The sequence below is a fragment of the Pagrus pagrus genome (assembly GCF_965226575.1).
Source record: "Pagrus pagrus genome assembly, chromosome: 4".
Classification (NCBI taxonomy): domain Eukaryota; kingdom Metazoa; phylum Chordata; class Actinopteri; order Spariformes; family Sparidae; genus Pagrus; species Pagrus pagrus.
The window spans coordinates 5147363-5166064 of NC_140188.1; the positions used below are offsets into that span (position 1 = coordinate 5147363).

The 18702-nt window shown below is 43.1% G+C and overlaps 2 protein-coding genes across 6 annotated transcripts in view; one reads left to right on the plus strand and one right to left on the minus strand.

Moving 5' to 3' along the window:
* Positions 1-15717, plus strand: part of bcl9l (bcl9 like) — a 32188-nt gene extending 16471 nt beyond the window's left edge. For 4 of the 5 annotated variants that reach the window (XM_084351896.1, XM_084351897.1, XM_084351895.1 and 1 more), the window contains 8 exons: positions 4917-4990; positions 6548-6972; positions 9450-9572; positions 9968-10142; positions 10294-10378; positions 10762-13183; positions 13275-13529; positions 13822-15717. In XM_084351896.1, coding sequence (XP_084208022.1) covers positions 6636-6972; positions 9450-9572; positions 9968-10142; positions 10294-10378; positions 10762-13183; positions 13275-13529; positions 13822-15011 — 4587 coding nt within the window. In that variant the 5' untranslated portion in view covers positions 4917-4990; positions 6548-6635 and the 3' untranslated portion in view covers positions 15012-15717. The remainder of the gene's footprint in view (positions 1-4916; positions 4991-6547; positions 6973-9449; positions 9573-9967; positions 10143-10293; positions 10379-10761; positions 13184-13274; positions 13530-13821) is intronic. The other variant, XM_084351899.1, reaches the window with a different exon arrangement.
* A 105-nt stretch (positions 15718-15822) lies between these two features.
* Positions 15823-18398, minus strand: cxcr5 (chemokine (C-X-C motif) receptor 5). Its single transcript, XM_084351900.1, has 2 exons — positions 18323-18398; positions 15823-16913 (listed from the first exon to the last, which is right to left on the minus strand). The coding sequence occupies exons 1-2, from the start codon at positions 18353-18355 to the stop codon at positions 15840-15842; spliced, it is 1107 nt and encodes a 368-aa protein (XP_084208026.1). The 5' UTR covers positions 18356-18398; the 3' UTR covers positions 15823-15839.
* Positions 18399-18702: the final 304 nt, after the last annotated feature.

Sequence of the window (18702 nt, forward strand, 5' to 3'; positions counted from 1 at the left end):
AGGGTTGTCAGGTCATGGACAATCTGAATGGGTTTAATACAGTTGTATTGACTGAGATACATGGATGTACTTGAGCTGTTGAATACTGTGTTGTCTCAGACAGCCCTTCAATGTGTTGTACAGGGTGGCTTTCTTTCTATTCATGCGCACAAATTTATAATTTAGGGGAAAGATTTACTAATGTGTGCACATGATTTGATACTTAAAAACCCAGAGCAGCATGGGCAGACCATTTCAGCAGACAAGTAGGAGACTCTGGTCTGTTTCTGCCCAGAGGTCTCTCAGCGACGCCTCTCAGTCTTTCACAACATGATGTTCATCTTTTTTGTTGGTTCTTCTCTGGAGGACTGCGGAGGAGGTTTAGCATCATTCAGCATCTCATCCACACATTACCACTGTTGTTACTTTAAGCCATAGCACCGTGTAACAGGCTCAGCATCTGTGACCTTCATCATGAAATAGTGATGGCACACAGTTAAAATCTGAGTATTTCATCAGCTTGAATAGAGCAGGCAATCATAAAGGGACCTGCATTGGTACTTGGCAGACCTGCACCCATCTGGTTGCAACCTATGATGAATCATGTGATTATTTTAATCTAGCTTCTGGGAGCCTGCAGGTTAACGTTTTATCCACTGATCACATGTCTTAGCTGTAATTATTTTTCAAGCTTTTAGCACTGTGAGAAATGATTAATGATTGGTGTCTTTTTCATGTGTTTTCTCAGTAACTGGTCACCTGCAAGTCAGCATAGGTGATGCCAGGGGTGTTGTTAGTCAGTCCCTGTACACTTTGCACACTCTGTACCCTTTATATAACAAGCTAAACTTTGGCTTGTACCTTTCCAAACTGTGTCACCATGCTATTTTGCACAGTAAGTCTGATCTGTCTCTTAATCAGGTTTCATCTGTCCATCTGTCCATTGTCTCTTCTCGCTTCTGTCTTTATCCTCGGTCAGTTTACCTTATTCCTTTCCAATCTATCGGTTAAAGGGCTTAAATGGTGCAATTGGCATTTTGGACGTGCAGATACCAATATACGAGAGCAACATATTTTCTTGCCATTGAGAAGTTGTTAAACCATTAGATGAGAACTGCAGGAGACCCTGTTTGATTAGGAGAGCTACAGTCTGTGAGGCCAGATGGAGAGCTGCAACCTTGTCAACATGAACACAAAAGCTAGGCTGAAAATGAGCGTTCAAACCTGCTTTGGCAGAAACTAGTGGGAGCGAAAGGGAGAACACCTCCCTTAAGGGACATTAACTTTGATTTTACAACCTCGATTTTATTACAGATTAATTGCATAGCAGCCAGGTTGATTTGATTTAATTCCATCATTCAAATGTCACCATAATTAAGCACTAATCATTCCTCGGTCTTGGTTGTTAAATGTCTTGTTATGCTGGTGTGTGTTGAGGTCAGGATGTAATGAATGCAGATGACACCAATTAAGTGTAGTGTTGGTACTTAAGGTGTGTCTGATGAGTCGACGCCCTCTTTAAACAAAAATGAGAGCTGATGGCAGAACACGCCAGTCAGATTTAGCTTTTGAACTGCTGCGCAATAAGCAGAATATATAAAATGTATTAAAGGAACAGTGCACCCATAAATGAACATTCAGTCATTAACTTCTCATCCTCATGCCAATGGTCAGATGAAGTTTCGTAGTCCAAAAAACGTCCAAACAAACAAAAAAAACTCCATACTGCTTGTCCGGCGTAATCCAAGTCTCCAGAAACCCCTGGGATCCTAAAAAGTTCTAAAAAGACTTTATTTACACCCTCGACGCACGTTAAAGCTTGTACACCCACTTCAGACGGCATGCGCACCAATGTTTTTAGCTCAACAGCCCAGTTTAAAAAAGGGAGTTAATTGCATCCTTTCGAATCAGTTTGGGATCCCTTGGCTTCTTGGCTTTTTACTTTTTTTTTTTTTTTAATGTTTTAAAACAGTCCCCAGCCACTTCAGTTGTTTTGGAGAACGCTGCAGCACTGTTTTGCTGTGGAGCTCCAGAAACTGACTACGAAACCTCACTTGACTTTCCATCCACATGTGGGCGAGTAGATAATGACTGAATTTTAATTTTTTTGGGTGAACTGTTCCTTTAAACCCCTTGTTTTTTTTTTATGTTTTGGAGCATTGAATCACATTTTTTACTCTGATCTCCAGAAAGAAAGGACCTAAATGTAAAAGTGAAAGCAAATGGTTTAAAGTGACTATGAGGAAGTTTTAAGTGTTTATGAAACAGTCTCCTGGTTCCTCTGATGATTATAAATGACCTGTAACAGCAAACGAGACCATGAAAAGTGAAAATACTTTTTTATATATTTATTATTAATGCCTGTGCTCGGGCCCGATCACCCATATCACATATAAAATCCTATATAAATACATTTCCTCATCACAATCCTTTCTGTGGCCTCCCCGTCACTCATGTCCAAAACAAACACTGGCACGCGCTAGCAAAGATCTTTACAACAGCAGGCGCTGGTGTCGTACTGCTTTTGTCAAAAGTGGTCGCTAGAATTGACAAACTGAAAGTTCCTCTTAGTCACTTTAAATTAAGTACAAATAAACTACAAAATACAAGAAGTCCACGCTGCTGACTGTGATGCAATAAGCCATAAATGGTGCAACCAGTTGTATTAATAATTTGCATAATGGATTGAATGGAGATGGGCTGTGTGTAATCAAGGTGTGACAAGAGATTTTTGAGGATTAATAGACCTCAAATGAATAACTACCCTCAAATGACTTCATTTGCATACTCAATTTAATAATTTGTACTTTAAATTATTATTTTGTTTAATCTTGAGCCAGACTTTCTTTGTCATAGGTCTAATCTAAAATAAACTCTCATTAAACCTGATGTTTTTTAATTGTACTCTCCTGTCTGAAGCACTTTTCTCCAGATGCTGCAACACAAACTGGCTCTTCAGACTCTTCAAAATGAAATTTGCAGCCTGTAAACAGCACTGTACAAATACACTTGGCTTGAATTGGGAAACCTGCTTTGTTTGAGAGATGTGACTGCACAACAGCTCAGTTAAACATTAATGTGCTAGCCAAAATTTCTGCTAGTCACACCAGCACCTTGTCTAGCTACTATTCAAGAAGGTCAGGGAATAACGTTTGTTACATTCTGTAAAATTCATCGAGGGTGGACTGCTTTGAGTAGTTGTAATCATTTTCTTACATTGGTGAATAACCACTTCACAGCACCTCAGAAACCTCTCAAGTAAAATCTCCCCCAGCCTGAAAACACTGTTCTAAAGTCACTGTAATGTTCCTCGTGGCTGATTACTTAAGTATAGGCTCCATACACGTGGCACAGAGTGGGGATAATAGTAGTGCAAGGCCTAACTCCAGGTTTACAAAATGTTCAAGTGAGACACAACATTTACACTTCAATGACTTGTACGTGCTTCAAAGTTTTCCACTCCAAACTGGACTCGATATTCTTCAGACTTTTCTCTTGTTGATCAGATCGACTACAGCAGAAATGACAGGGTGTCTCTGGGATATCTACCAGACTAGATTTAGATAGGCCCGTCTCTCCTAAACTGTCCACTCGAAGGTCACCGACTCACCATATGATTAGTCTGCCTCCACTTTGTGTTGCACAAAGCAAGTGAGTCACACTTTGTCAACAGGAACGACGTCTGACTGTCCCCGGTTGAGTTAATGAGTGATGAAGTCCTCAGCCAGCAAACAAGGCGCCTTTCTGTGCAGACTTGAGCCTGTGTTAGTTAATGACTAATTACAGCATTGTGTTTACCATTACCTGTCAAGGTGAGTGAGTGGTGCAGATGGTTCTGTCAGAGCGGGACAGCTGACCTGACTGAGTGCGCCGTGTGCTGCGGTGGGATTGTGTCATCGGCCAAAAATGGAAACCAGTGGAAATGTTTACATGAGATCGGCATTATGTCTGCCAAATATCCCAGCTAGATGTTTTTGAACAAGCTGTGATGACTGTTTTGACCAACTATTGTTCGCCAGCAACAGGTGTGGAAGGGTCTTGTTCAGACCTGCAGATTCTGAAGAACTGCTCAATGCTCTGTGCGTGAGCAGCTTTTGTGGGATAGACGGCAAGAAAACTGGTGTACAACTGGTTTGTAGACGGCACGCAAATTCTTCAACACACAGAAAGGCACACCCCAGTCGCAAAGGTTAAAATCAGAAGCTTGGGGTTATGGACACAGGCAGGTGGCAATGTCAAGAGGGCGTCAGCTTGCAGCTATGGACTTAAACCCAGAATGAAGCCTCACGAACAGAGAAGTGTCTTCTTAATGTTGAGAATCCTGCTAGATATAGAGCTGTTTTTATTACCAGGTAAAGCTAGAAGTAGATGTCTGAGAGCTGAGGTATAGTCCAGTCTCAGGTCACACTAAAATAGATTTCAAACAAACCCAAGTAACGCTGACAAACCCTTGAGATTTGGTGGTGTATCTAAATAGTCCTAAGATAAAATCTGTAATAAGCAGATAATGAGTTTTTGCCCATTAGTGCCTAAAGTCGACGTGTGAAACTGGGAGAAAGAGCCTCTGTGAGTGAGGGAGGGAGGGAGAGACAGGTATTGCTACAGACAGTGTTGTGGAATGTGTGGTGGAGTTTTTGTGGTTTGCAAAGTGTTTGGTTGGAGGAGGGACCTAAAACACTGCTGAGCTACTTCTGAGTCGCAGGTCCCTCCCCCAGCCCGAGCTCAGTCGCTGCTCTCTTTCCCTTAAAGGAACAGTTACCTCACTGTCTCTTTGGCCTTGGTCTGTTATCAATCTTTTGGCATCTTGTCTCTCTTTTCCGTCTTTGCTCATGAAGTTGTTGACCCACGGGCTGAGGACGCACACACTGACAGATAGCACTGACTGTAAAGGTTGCTGTCACATCCACTGATGATATTACTGTCTTGGTTTCCCCCAGGTCCATGTGTGGTCAGTGAAGTGTCCTGGAGAACAGCATGGCAGTGTTTCAGCTGAGCGTCTGGGTGAGATGAGGTGAGTGAACAGGCTGAGAAGTTTGCTTTAGAGGCCTGACCTGGAACCGTTGTGTGTTACTAATCATCCAGCCTCAATATATGGTTTATTTTTCCGAATAATCCAAAATAGATATAGAAACTACAAAACTATGTATCTATAAACTCTGTCCAGATGTGTCTTACTCCTATATCAGGCCTTGTAGAGAAAATAGTTTGAGTTTGTCTTTCAATTTTGGGCCCAAATAGGGGCGTCACGATATACCAGTATTAATGATAACTCTAATATTAAACAAGGAAATGCTGATATTATTTTATTAATACACTTCAGATTATATTGAGTAAACATATCCGTTTCTTCATAGCGTATTAAATAAGCTAATATTGTGTGACCTCTAAGATCAATCAACTTAAAATTTAAACTTACAGAATGCGAAGATTTGGTTTTGAATCTCCGAATAAGGCATTGAGAGAGACACTGTTTAGTCATATGCAGTGTTTTTTTGTCTCCCCACACATGTGCCTCATCCCAGAACTCACCACCACTGATAGCGATTTCTTCCTGGAAAGAAATTAATAATAATATGGACGAAGCCTAAACAAGGCACGACATACAAACACCACACACTCCTGCAACAGCAGTTAATACAAGACTGAAATGTTGAGGGTGAGGCAGACATCCCTGGGCCAGGTTAATAATAATAATTTTAATAATAATAATAATAATAATAATAATAATAATAATAATAATAATAATAAACAGCAAGCAATGATGCAACATGTAGGTCTACTGCAGCTGAGGCCAGCAGGACAACAGAAAAGTGTCAAGCAATGGAAGATACAACAACTCAAGATGTTACAAACTAATGTTTTCCTGCGGTACAGTGCATGCTTTTCTAGAAGTTTTTGGACTCAACTTTTTAGTGTAAGTCGCAATGCTGCACCGCTTGTCAATGTGACACTTAGCCCAGGCAACTTGCACGCAGCCTGCCCCACAGGCGCACCACGCACGCCATCAGAGCATGAAAAGGAGGTCAGAATAGACAAAATGCTCTGCAGCATTTGTGAGTGGGCAGGTAGGACAAATCATAATGGATCATAGTGATTGTGTGTTTTATGTTTTATTGCTGTTTAAATGCAGACCATGTTGGGCGCCCTGGTAGCTCGGTTGGTAGAGCGCGTGCTCCACGTACTGCAGCGGCAGAGTCCGAGTCCTCACCGCAGAGGCCCAGGGTTCGGGCTGACCTGTGGCCATTTGCTGCATTTCATCCCCCTCGCTCTCATCCTGTTTCCTGTCATCTCCTCTCGACCAAAAAATAACTTTAAAAAGAAATTAAAGGTCTAGTGTAACTCTGACTAATAATCATAATCATGTCTGAGGAAATTACAGAAGAGAGCAAGATATTCTACCCACACCTGAAAAACATAAGCTCGCCAGTATGGGAGGTTTTTAGATTTTGTATTTTCTGTAGATATCACGATGATATCATTTTTGTGAATTCTTTGTTGCAGAATAATCACTTAGTGAAAATCTGAAATCTGATTTCTTGTTGATCATGATTTTTCTTCCCTCCATCAGTGTCGCCTGTTAGCGATGTGAGCTCAACTGACAAGCAGGCACAGCTATTCTCCATACCAGACCTCCACCTCAATCACCAGCCAATCAAATGCACCAGGACAATAAACTGGCCAATCATGGCAAGCAGGTCACCAGTGACAGCCGATCCCAGATACCCAGTATAAACCAGCAGGCTCAGCAGCAGCAGCAGCAGCAGCAGGGAGCTGCCGGCCACCTGGGTCCAAAGGGCGTGGGTGCCGGCAGCCATGGAGTCAAAACCAACCAGATTTCCCCCGGCAACCCTGGGCTGAAGGCTGTCAGCCAATCAGTGAGCAACGTTGGAGGGATGCTGAAAACCAAATCCAAACGCGAGCGGAGCGTCTCCATTGACTCTGGCGAATCAAGAAATGCCATTCCTCCAGCCCTGGAGACAGATGCCAAAGGAGGTAAGGCGTGCACTCACAGAGGAAACTGTGTCAGCTTCTGGGACGTATAGACTGGGTGTTTCTGTTCTAAGTATGCAGAAGTTCACTTCCTTTACTCTCATATCAGCCTAATCTTAACCCGAAATACCAGATTATGTGCATTCACCTCCTCCACAGCAGGAAGTGAATGTTAGGACTGAGAGGACAAAATAACTTGTTTTCTCTCTTGTTGAAATGCCCTGACCTTTCAGTGAAGCGTCAGAATTTCCCCCTGGCTTTTGATAGTTTGTGCCATGCCTGCGCTGCAGTGACGTGTCTCAGATGAAAAAGCATCTGGGCTTTTCTGTAGTCATGTCATGAGGTTGCTAAAACTTATTAAGCCTTGAGAAGTTGTTATTAGAGTGGGAGACAGTGAGTGGGTGGGAAGAAAAAAAACCTTTTTGTGAACGTCCCGGTAAACATTTGTGTTCGTGTGTTTCAGTACAAAGTGTTTGATGTGCATTTGTTTGCTGTTGCTTATTTAAGGGTTTGTGTGGTCACGTGAGCGTTTGGCTGCAGATGACATTAATTTGATTATGTGAAACTCGTCTTGGCTTCCTGTACATGACTTGAACCTCCTCTTTAAACACTCACACGCACAAAAACACACACATACTCACACAAACACATCTTGACACCCTCAGAGGCAGAGGTGTGTTTCTAACACAAAGAGTGACGGAAGCTGTCAGACGGAGAGAATGAAAGATAGGGTGGATCACTTGAAGGGAAATATCGTTTGACCTCGACCCCACACACACACACACACACACACACACTCTTGTCTGTCTGTTTTTGTCTCGCTGTGATCTAATTTCTGCATGTAGAAAAAGAAAAGTGCACTCAAAATGAAACACAAGCCTCCCTCTTCTTTACTTCAAATCACTGCCATCAAACTGACAAAATTTTGTCTGTAACAAATAGTTTGAACATGGTAGCAGACGTGACTCAATAGCTGTCTTTCCTGTTAAGATAAACCAACTGCTGAAAAACATTCAGACAAGACAGAGGTCAGCTCTTTTCTGCTGCATCGCTCTGTAAAGGTAGCAGTCCTCCCTCTGCTGTTCTCTCTGCATTGTCACTGCACACTTCCTTCCTTCCTTACTGTACGTTCACAGCCTTAAAAGTCTGTGGTTACCCAAGCTCATCTGATGTGTTTATCAGAAGGTAGCTTTCTGCCACAGCGTCAGTGAGACTTTGAGTAATGAACCTGAAAAATCTTCACTGATTTGTTTATAAAGCTTCTCTAAATATGTGACAGTAATCAGGGATATTGTCAGCGTACTTCTCTTTCCTGTCACCATTTGGAGTTTAAACCAGCCGTTGTATTTGCTGTCAGAAGTTGGTTCTGCCTCTTCCACTGCAGGTTGCCTTCTGGAAGTGTTAAAGCTGCTGCATATTTCGTGCAGCTGTTTGCACCCACCGGAGCACAGCAGCTCGTGCATCAACTAAGTCTTAATTGCGCCATGTGAGAAGGCTCAGCACATGCGAAACATTGCATCTGCAGATGTGATTAGCATGCATGGCACATTGTTGTGAAACGAAAACCAAGACAGAGATGAGCAGAAGAGCAGATGATTTATTTTTACTGTCATTTTACATATTTCATACATCACTTATGTAAAATGTTTTAAAATAAATGTGTAGGTCAGCTGAGTTTATTTCAGGTTTTAAAAACAGCACATTTTTGTATAAGCATACATTGTGGTCACAACAGCAGGTGCGTATTTGCAAAAGGCATGGTTCAAGCATTGGTGCATGCATTAACCTAAGTTTCACCTCATAGGCTGCCAAAGTTACTCAACATTTTGGTCACAGAGACCAAACATGGTTAACATAATCCATAATTTTACATGATATGGTCCAATATGCGATGAGCTGATTAGCATTGTCAAAAATATTGATGAATATCGATATTGAATATTTGAAACTGTTTCATGCCCTCAATGTTGTGTCAATTTCCCCCCATGGTATCGAACATGGTATCCTATATCGCTATTTTTAGTTTTAGTTAGAAATTCCAGTATCGTGACATCACTAGTGCTGATATGGAAACTTTTTTTACAGACCACGATGCACAGTTACTTATCTCACATAACCTTCTTCTGTTTGTGTACAGACCTTTTTCACAAGTATTTGTACACACATTTGAAGGATCATTGCAAAATATGTATGATGTACTGATAAATCAGTAAAGGAATTTCTTTACTCCCAATATCGGTATCAACCCCAAAAATCACGCATCAGTCCGGCTCTACTTTTTACCAACATGGCTTTATGACGCAGATAATTGCTGTTTTTAATAAAGACCATTTGATAATTGATGGAAAGGGATTCTTCATTTGGCATTAGTCATTAGTGGTGAATGTTAAAAACAAAATAACATTGGTAATAGCCTTTAAAGGTACAATACTATGACAGATCTGATCTCCAACTGTTGATGTGTGTGTATTATCCTCTAGAGGGTGTTATGCGCAGTAAGCGGCGCTGTGTTCTGGAGAAGAAGCAGCCATACAGTGGAGATGAATGGTGCTCTGGACCTGACACTGAGGAAGATGAAGACAAGCCACACACTGCAACCCACCGTGAGTCTGTCTGCCTCCACACAGGGGGAAACACATTGCAGGTTGCCTTCACTTGAATGTTGCACAGTCCTCACTAACAGTCGTGTCATCGTGACCACAATTGTGAAGGGTGCATGACTTGCATGTAGAAATCCCCTGCCACATTTTCCCTGAAAACATCAGGTTAAAGCTATAAACTATCCATAGCTGTTTCTCAGATCCAGCACACACGCTGAAAGGAAGAGGTTGTCAGCTTGGAGTGCTATACTGTCTCTTTCAAATGATTTCACTTTACATGTGTTTTAGCTCCATCTAGTGTTTAGATGTTGCAGCCAAAAGGATTTACTGACATTGCAATTATAAACCTGGATACCACTTTAGACAAATGAAACCAGTGTGTTGTGGATTTTTCTCAGGAGAGCGTGGTCTGGCAGGTCCTATCCAAGGGCTCTCTGATCGCCTGCCTACAAGGCCCATGTCTGAACCTGTGGGTCCTGTAATGGGATGTGGAGTGGGACCAGGGATAAAGGCAGAGCCACCTCAGCCTTCACAGCAAGTGGTGTATGTTTTCACAACCAGCCTAGCCAACAGGTGAGAACTATACTGGTGATTATTCACATCTGAAGAGGAGATGCAGAGTTTCTTCATGTTTTTTAGATTTTGACTAGAACTCCTGCTCAACACTGAATTATGTAACTGTAGTAACCTTTTAAGTTGTAATTTTGCTATTTTTGTTTGACAGTGCTGCAGAGGCAGTAATGAAAGGACAGAGCGATTCCATCCTCCTGTTTCACCAGCAAAATGTTGCACGCACCAAGTTGGGGCAGGTCAGACATCCTCTCAGTGGCAGATTGAATAAAATGTAAAGTTTGTGTTAAATCTGTTAAACCACAAGGGAGTAAGAGTGTTGGCCGCAGCAAAGACCACAGGTGCAAAGTATGTGGGAAGCTTAATTTGTTTGTCTATTTTGATCTCAGATATGTCTTCGTTCCTGTTTTCATTAGCAGACGTTTTGTCTGTTGTGAATATTTGTACTGATACAGGGGAAATGCACTGTGTTGTTTTGGCAAAAGAACAAAATTGACAACATGCTATAAAATGTAATAAAAACAATAAACAACAATAATACTTCTATTAAAAATTACAATAATGTAACTGTAGATGTAATAATAGAATTTTATATATTTTTTTGTTCTTTTTTATGCCACAGGGCCACCAATCAGGGAAGCCTCCTAACCCATCTGAGAAGGTAAACTCCAGCAGCTCTCCACCCATAGGCACCCCCAAATCCCAAAGTGGAACTCCACGGCCAGCCTCGGCAGGAGTTGTAGGCCCATTGCATCCTGTAGGGACACCATCATCAGCAGGACACTCTGATAATGAAACCTCTCAGACCAGACCTGGTGGAACCTCCAGCAATAACAGCATCGTCGCCCATAGGTCAGATGGAGTAAGGGCAGCCACACCGGGAGGTCCAGTCCCTGGAACTGGAGATGGGGAAGGTGCAGGAGCTATGACTCTTCCTGTTGCTGCTGTTTCTCCCTCGGGGAGTCCCTCCATCCTATCTGCACACCTACAGAGTGATACAGGCCAGAGGAGTGGCCCAGGGAACTCCGATGGTCTTTCCAAAGAGCAGCTGGAGCACAGGGAGCGCTCTCTGCAGACCCTGAGAGATATAGAGAGGCTGCTTCTGCGAAGCGGGGGAAGTGGTGGCCCTGGAGAAACAGGAGGCTCCAATAACAATGCCAGTAGTAACTCCTCCAACCTAAATAATAATAACAGTACTGATAGGAGTGGTATTCTCGAGGACGGTGATAATGGTACTAATAACTCTGGAAATTGCAGTAGTGGTAATATGCTATCGTCAGCCTTGGCTCCGATTGGAGGGATGAAGAGATATGAAGAACCACTCCAGTCCATTATTTCTCAAACACAGTCCCTCGGTGGACCTGCCCTTGATAGCCCTCAAATGGATGCTCACCATAACCTACCACAACACCCCCATCACCAGCTGTCTTCACCTGGTGGCGACATGGGTCCCTTACTTGGACCAGATGGGCTGACACCAGAGCAAATGGCGTGGAGGAAACTTCAAGAAGAATACTACCTAGAGAAAAGACGGCAACAGGATATTCAACCCCCCACGCATCCCCAGCACTTTAGAATGATGGCCGAGATGGGCATGCATGGCGGTCCCATGATGATGAGAGGACCCCCTCCTCCTTACCACAGTAAACCTGGAGACCAACAGTGGGGTCCTGGCAATATGATGAGTGGAGGAATGGGTGGAAATGCACGAATGATAGACATTCATCAAGAAGGACCACGTGGCCCAAGGTTCCTGGGACAGATGCAGAGAGGGCCACCTGGGGGAGGTGGCTTTCCTGGTAGTACAGGGGGAGTTTTATCAGTGGAGGGTCTAGGACCCCAAAGGCCCACCAGGCCAGGGATGATTTGGCTCGATGATATGCCAAATAACATGGGTGGTGGAGGTCCCTTTCATGGCTGCTACCCTGGTGGACCTCCCCAGCACTTGCAAGGTGACCCAGAGCATACGTTAACGCATGAGGAAATGTTTCGCATCATGGAAAAACGGCAGTTGCAGATGCAGAGGCTTCCTAGGTTTGAACTTGACAGATTAGCTAAACAGCAGCAACAGGGCAACCTTGGCTCAAGACTTATGGATAACCCTGGGGACCCAGACTTCCCTAATTTGGCAATGGGCCGGGGTCCACCCTCTTCTCGAGGTGATCCTATGGACTTTCCTGGCTCACGGGAGATTATGGGCTCTCCTGGAGGGGGTCCTCAGATGAGAGACTTGGTGGATTCTCCTCTCGGTAGCAACCTCACGATGAACATGAACCAACAGATGAGTGTTCAGCAGCAACAGCAGATGATGCTATCTCAGAAGCTCCGAGGAGGTCCTGCAGGAGGGTTATCTTTAGGCGAAATGTTTAGCCCTGGAGAGATTGCACGAATCAGAGCTTCACAGAATGGAAGAGGAGGGAATAAAGGAATGATCCCTGGACCTGATGGACCCTTCCAGTATCCCAATCAAGGTCCCTTCTCTGGTGGACAGGTGGAAGGACCGTATCTTCAACAGTCTGGTCCTGAGATGTTTGGGCCTGACCATCAAGGTCCAAATCAAATGGGAGGTACACCACGGCTTAGTCATATGCCTATGACTGGAGGACTCAGGGGACCAGACCTCAGTCCAAGGCACCAATCTGACCTATCAATCAATGTTAACCCCCTGACATCTCCTTCAGTGCCTCCTCCTCATCAGCTCAAGTCTCCATCCCTCAACCAAGAGCCATCTCCTCTCCTACCTTCCCCCTCTGCTCCAGGACTGAAGTCACCCTCACAGATCTCCTCGGCTGGGCATCACCCCCCTCTTCCCCCTGCATCTGGTGCTGGGACTCCTTCATCTGCTTCCATGAAGTCTCCCCAGGTAATGGGGTCTTCAAACCTTGTGTTGCACTCTCCATCTGCCTCTCCTGGACGGCTGAAGTCCCCAGCCATGGCTGTGGGCTCTCCAGGGTGGGCGTCTCCCAAAACAGCTCTTCCAAGTCCAGGTGGTCCACCCAGTGGTAAAGTAGTGGGCAATGGAGGAAGTAGTTCCACCGAGACAGGTACACTCAAACTCCAAGATGAAGTTGGTTCATCATTATTGCTGATACTTGTTTTTCTGTGACTATAATCTTTTTTGTTTTTTCTTTGCAGGCCAATCGCTTCCTCCAAGGAGTTCCAACTCTACGCCCATTAGCCAGCCAGGATCTATGAATCCTACTATGCCATTTACTTCCTCTCCCAATGCCCTTCCATCTCAGAATCCTTTGTCTCTCATCATGTCTCAGATGTCCAAGTATGCCATGCCCAGTTCTACTCCTCTCTACCATGATGCAATCAAAACAATTGCCACTTCCGATGATGAGATGCTGCCGGACCGACCGCTTCTATCTGGTGTCAGCATTGGAGGTAGGAAAACGGAAAATACTGTAAACTGTTTGGCAGTACGCAGAGATGAAGCGGTAGAATGGCTCCGGTTCAGTGTGTCATTTTTGTAGGTTTTGCCGTGCCATCAGAAAAAGATTGACGAACTAACTGAATGTGTTAATTTGTAGAAGGAAGAGCAACACAGAATTCTCAGCCTAAACTCTTATATTGTAGTAGTGCTATTTGAAAATAGACCTCAAAATTATATTTAAGTCTAATGTGTTGATATAATAGTGTGATTTTTTTTACAATGCTGGCTGTGTTTTATCACCAGGAAACATGGGGAACCCCCAGACCGCCCAGATACTCGTCTCCCAGGGCTCCATTGGTCCCCACAGTGATCCACAAAGCCCCATGGGTATTGTAAGCCAAGGTCAGCAGCACCTGTCCCATGAGGCCTCAGGACCTGTGCTTTCTTCCCCAAACCAAATGGGCATGCCTGCCATGAATTCTGCCATGATGGGAGGAGGCGTACCTGACGGAATGGGGCCCTGCAATGTTTCACCTTTATCTCAGAACCAGATGGGAGGTTTTACTCGCATCCAGCAAACACCTCATGGGCCCATGCACTCACCAATTGGAGCAATGTCACAGAATTTCCCTCAGTCTAATGAGGATATTCTACCACCTCAGCAGTTACACCTGCTTAGCAAAGGCCATCCTCTTCAACGTCCCCCTCACCCCTCAGACTCATTTGCATCATTGCCCATGGGGGATGGCCCAGATCTAAGTGAAGTCATACGACCCACTCACACAGGGATCCCTGAATTTGATCTCTCCCGCATCATTCCTTCTGATAAGCCCAGTAGCACTCTTCAGTATTTCCCAAAGAGTGACCCACATCAAAATCCACATCAGGGGCCACCATCCCAGCAACCTACTCCACAGCAGCTCCTCAAACAGCTGTCTTCTTCTGGCCCCCCACACGGCAGTGGCCCTTCATCCAACCCCCACTTAGCAAACCTGCAGAATATGATGGCCGAACAGCAGCTGCCACCTCACCCCTCGCATGGTGGAATACGCCAAAGCATGGGCATTCCTCAGGGGGGCTCTAGGGGCATGGTTTCTGGTGGCATGGGCCCTATGTGCCCCCCTGGACATATGATTGGAAGGACAGGCATGGTGCCTCAGCAGCAGCTCCAGCAACAGCAGGCCATGATGGCAAACAGCCTTCTCCACCATCCTTCCAACCCATACCCTGGCATGATGTCCACCCAGCAGCACCCACATAATCTGATGACACAGCAGAACATTATGATGATGCAGGCTAAACAACGAAGCATGTCAATGTCAGGGGATCCATTTGGCCCCCAGGGTCCTCTAATGTCCCCTCAGGGTCCCATGATGGCCCCTTCTCACCCACAGTCTGGTATGATGGGCCCCCAGTCTCTCAGACAGCGTGGAATGTCTCTGGACAGTCCCATTGGCTACGGCCCCGGAGGTATGGCCAATATGCCGTTCTGACCCAGTTCACATAAACTGTAAAAAAAAAAAAAAAAAAAAGGACAAAAAAAAGTGTCTACTAGGTTACCTTCCCATTGTGTCCAAGTTTTTTCATTAATGTTATTCCTGCAGTTGTATGAAAAGAGGATCTGTAAAAACAATAAATCAGCGATACTCAAATTTTGGTACAACTGATTTAAAATATTGAATATTTAAAAGCACTGTAACACGGTCCAATAACAAATCTGAAGCCATTTTCTAAAATACTGTAAAATATGTATATTTCAAAGATGTGTGTATTTGTTGTGGGAACAGAGTGACAGTCAGGAGAGGAGTGCCTCAAATTTCTATTTGTTTTAATATCATTGATTTATTTTCTCCAGCTACCAAACTGTTGTGCAAAGGAATTATATATATATATATACATAATATATATACTTGCTGTATATAAGATGCAATTTGTGATTGTTTGCAGTTGTTCTGTATAACTGTGTTTTAATAGAAGTCTAAAAAATAGAATAATACTGATCTCTAAGGTGATTTTAGTTTTGGTTATTGTGTTGTCAATTATTGTTGTTTGATAACACTGACACAGGGACATGGTTGCTGTATATATGAAATCTTTATTAAGTTCAGTTAGCAGTAGCTAAAATACAAGCAAACGCATATTTTGGCTAACAATAACATTTTTTTCTTGACTGGGTAAATAAAACATCTTTTAAATGCAGTCAAAGTAGCATTGGGTACTATATTGTCAGAACATTTGATACAGTTAAAACATTTTCCAGCATTACAAACAACACACTGTAGAACAGAAGCACTTTAGCTACAGCTGACATTGTAAAAGGATTAAAACATGTGGACGGAGGTGGTGGTTGTTAACCCTTCTCCATCAGAAATGGATGGTCGACTGTGACCCTGAGCTCTGATGAAAGGCATGCAAACACGGCTGCAGCCCAGTTTGCAAAGTAACTGAATCAGCTCATTGCGAAAGCGCACCCCAACAAAGGCATACAAGAAAGGGTTCAGACAACAGTGTGAGAAACCCAGGCTTTTCGTCACATGAAGAGCAGGTTGCAGTACAACATAAAGGTCACATTCTTCATACGAGATAACTTCCAGGTCCACCATAGTTTTTATCAATGAGGTGATATTATATGGGAGCCAGCAGAAAAAAAAGACGAGAGTGACGAGTAAAGCCAGTCGAATTGCTCCTTGCTTTGCTTGGCTTTTCTGGCTCTTGATCAAAGTAACTACCACTGCTGTGTAACAATAGCTCATTACAGCCAGAGGGAGGAAGAAGCACACATGATCCAAGACTCTCATGGTCAGAACCCAGTTGTGTGCGTGAAATTCATAATCATGAAAGGAACACGTGAAACTTGAATTGTTTGTGCCTTCCCCTTTTACAGTAAGAAACACAATATTTGGCAGCGACAAAGCCAAACAGAGCAGCCATAAGGAGATGCACGTCAGGTGCACTGTTCTTCGACGTCGACTTTGCAAGCTAGTTATAGCATGAACGATCGCCAAATACCGATCAAACCCAATGCAAGCCAGAAGGAAACTCCCACAGAGGAGGTTGAGCTGTTTCCCCAGGCCGATCAGCTTGCAGAGAAAGTTGCCAAACAGCCAACCGGTGGCATTGTCCACTATGTCAAAAGGAAATGTGAAAAGGAGCATGAGGTCAGCCAGGGCAAGGTGCAGCAGGTAGATCTCAGTGATGCGCAGGAGGCGCCAACGTCTGAAGAGGACTGTTATCATCAGGCCGTTCCCGGCCACACCCAGCAGGAAGATGAGGCTGTACAGCACAGTTTGGAACACGGCCTGAAAGGTTTGCAGGTCCACACCCTCGCCACAGAAGAATCCTGGCTCGCTTGACGGATATACGTAGTCTGAATCATTATAGTCAGCGTATGACGGCTGTAAAATATAAAAAAGGGACTTTAATTACCTCATCATAGTTCAAGAAACACATTGTGTGCTCAATTAATTTAGGCTAACTACTAATAGTTGTTTTGACGACGAAATAAAAAATAATAATAGCTTCAAAATGAGCACTTTGATTATATTCTCTGTTCCTTGCAGATTTCTCATTAAATCTGTTTGGCAGGAAACACAGAATAACCAGCTGATTTTCACTTCCTCTTTACAGTAACTAGGATGCATTTTAGGGCAAAAGTAACAAAACATCCTACCATGACTGAATTCTTGTGATTTTTTTTTCCCCCCAATCAGCAACTAAGTAAATATTATATCTGATGGGGGAAATAACAGCTATTAAACCCTAAACTGAGTAAATAAATACATTAAAAATAAAATAAATACAAGGTGGTACGAGATTAACTTTTATTAATTTGCTAAAAAAAAATGTATTCACAATTTTACACACAGCAACACTAAACACATCCACTTGAAATGTGACACTAGTTGCAGAATATACTCTGGGATACAGTTACTTGAGTATTTTATGTAACTCCTAGAAGATTTTGTGGAAGACGGAGAAGTAAATAGGCTTCTGTGACATTTAGATATAACCACGTTTCCCCTTCTTTTAAAAATGGGAAAATTTAGTTCCCCCCACAAATGTACTTTTAAATTTATATTACAACCGATACATGTTGTCCTTCGCACCTGCGATTTGACATTTGAAATAACCACAGATATGATTGAATTCTGTATATATGTTATTTTAACGTCCTATGTCAAATTAATTTCAGTCTATTTGAAGCCTGTGATCTAAAAAATGTCATTTATCACCCTCTCATGAAAAAAAAAAAGCAGTAGGATGTTTAACAGTGAATTTCTTCCTCACTTAAATGTCTCTTGGGAGTCGACAGGAAAGAAGATATGCATCGATGTAAGTAACTCGCTTCTGTTTCAGGGCACTTTTTTACGGTTCAGTAATTCAAACTACAAGTTTATGTTTCTCACCTTACTGTAAGAAATTAAAACGTTTTTTTAGTTGAGTCTTAATCTGAGGCCAATACATGTTGCTCGTTACCTTAAGATCTCTCTCTTTAAGATGCCTGATGTTGCTGCTGAGGCTTAGATGACGTTTAAGAGTAATGCAATTATGTATTAAACAGAAAACTGTAGCAGCTGGAAAGAGTCCACGAGCAGTTAAAGTACATCTGACCACAAGCTAAAGCAAAGTAACTGAATACTTTTAGATTAAAGAGATTATAATTTTAACTCACACATGCCACATTTGAACAACTAAACTTAAAATAAGAGCAGAACAGTCCCTCTGTTTAAGCTAGAACAACAAAGATGTCTAAGAGACAAAGGAAATTCACCATTTAAGATAAAAATCCTTACTGCCGTCTTACCCAATTATCTGAGAAGATCATTGTCACAGCCATGTCGGTGAACCTTGGTCACTTGAATGTATAGCCTGGAACGCTGCGGTTAAAAGTGCTTGTACTTCCTGTTTGTGCTGCTTCTTCTATATTTGCTTTGGTGATTTCTTTGCTGGGTGTGAGTTTTTGGTTGACACACAAAGTCAAAACAGGCAAAATGTCCTATATCAGGCTTTCTATAGTGAGGATGCAAGCGCACGAGCAGTAATGCAAATCTTACCATCAATACCAATACCAGCAGGAGACCATTACACTGAGGTGGTCAGATTTATTTTATTTATTTTATTTATTGTATTTATACCCACCACACGCCCTTACAAATATTATCTGAATATGACATCAAGATCCAG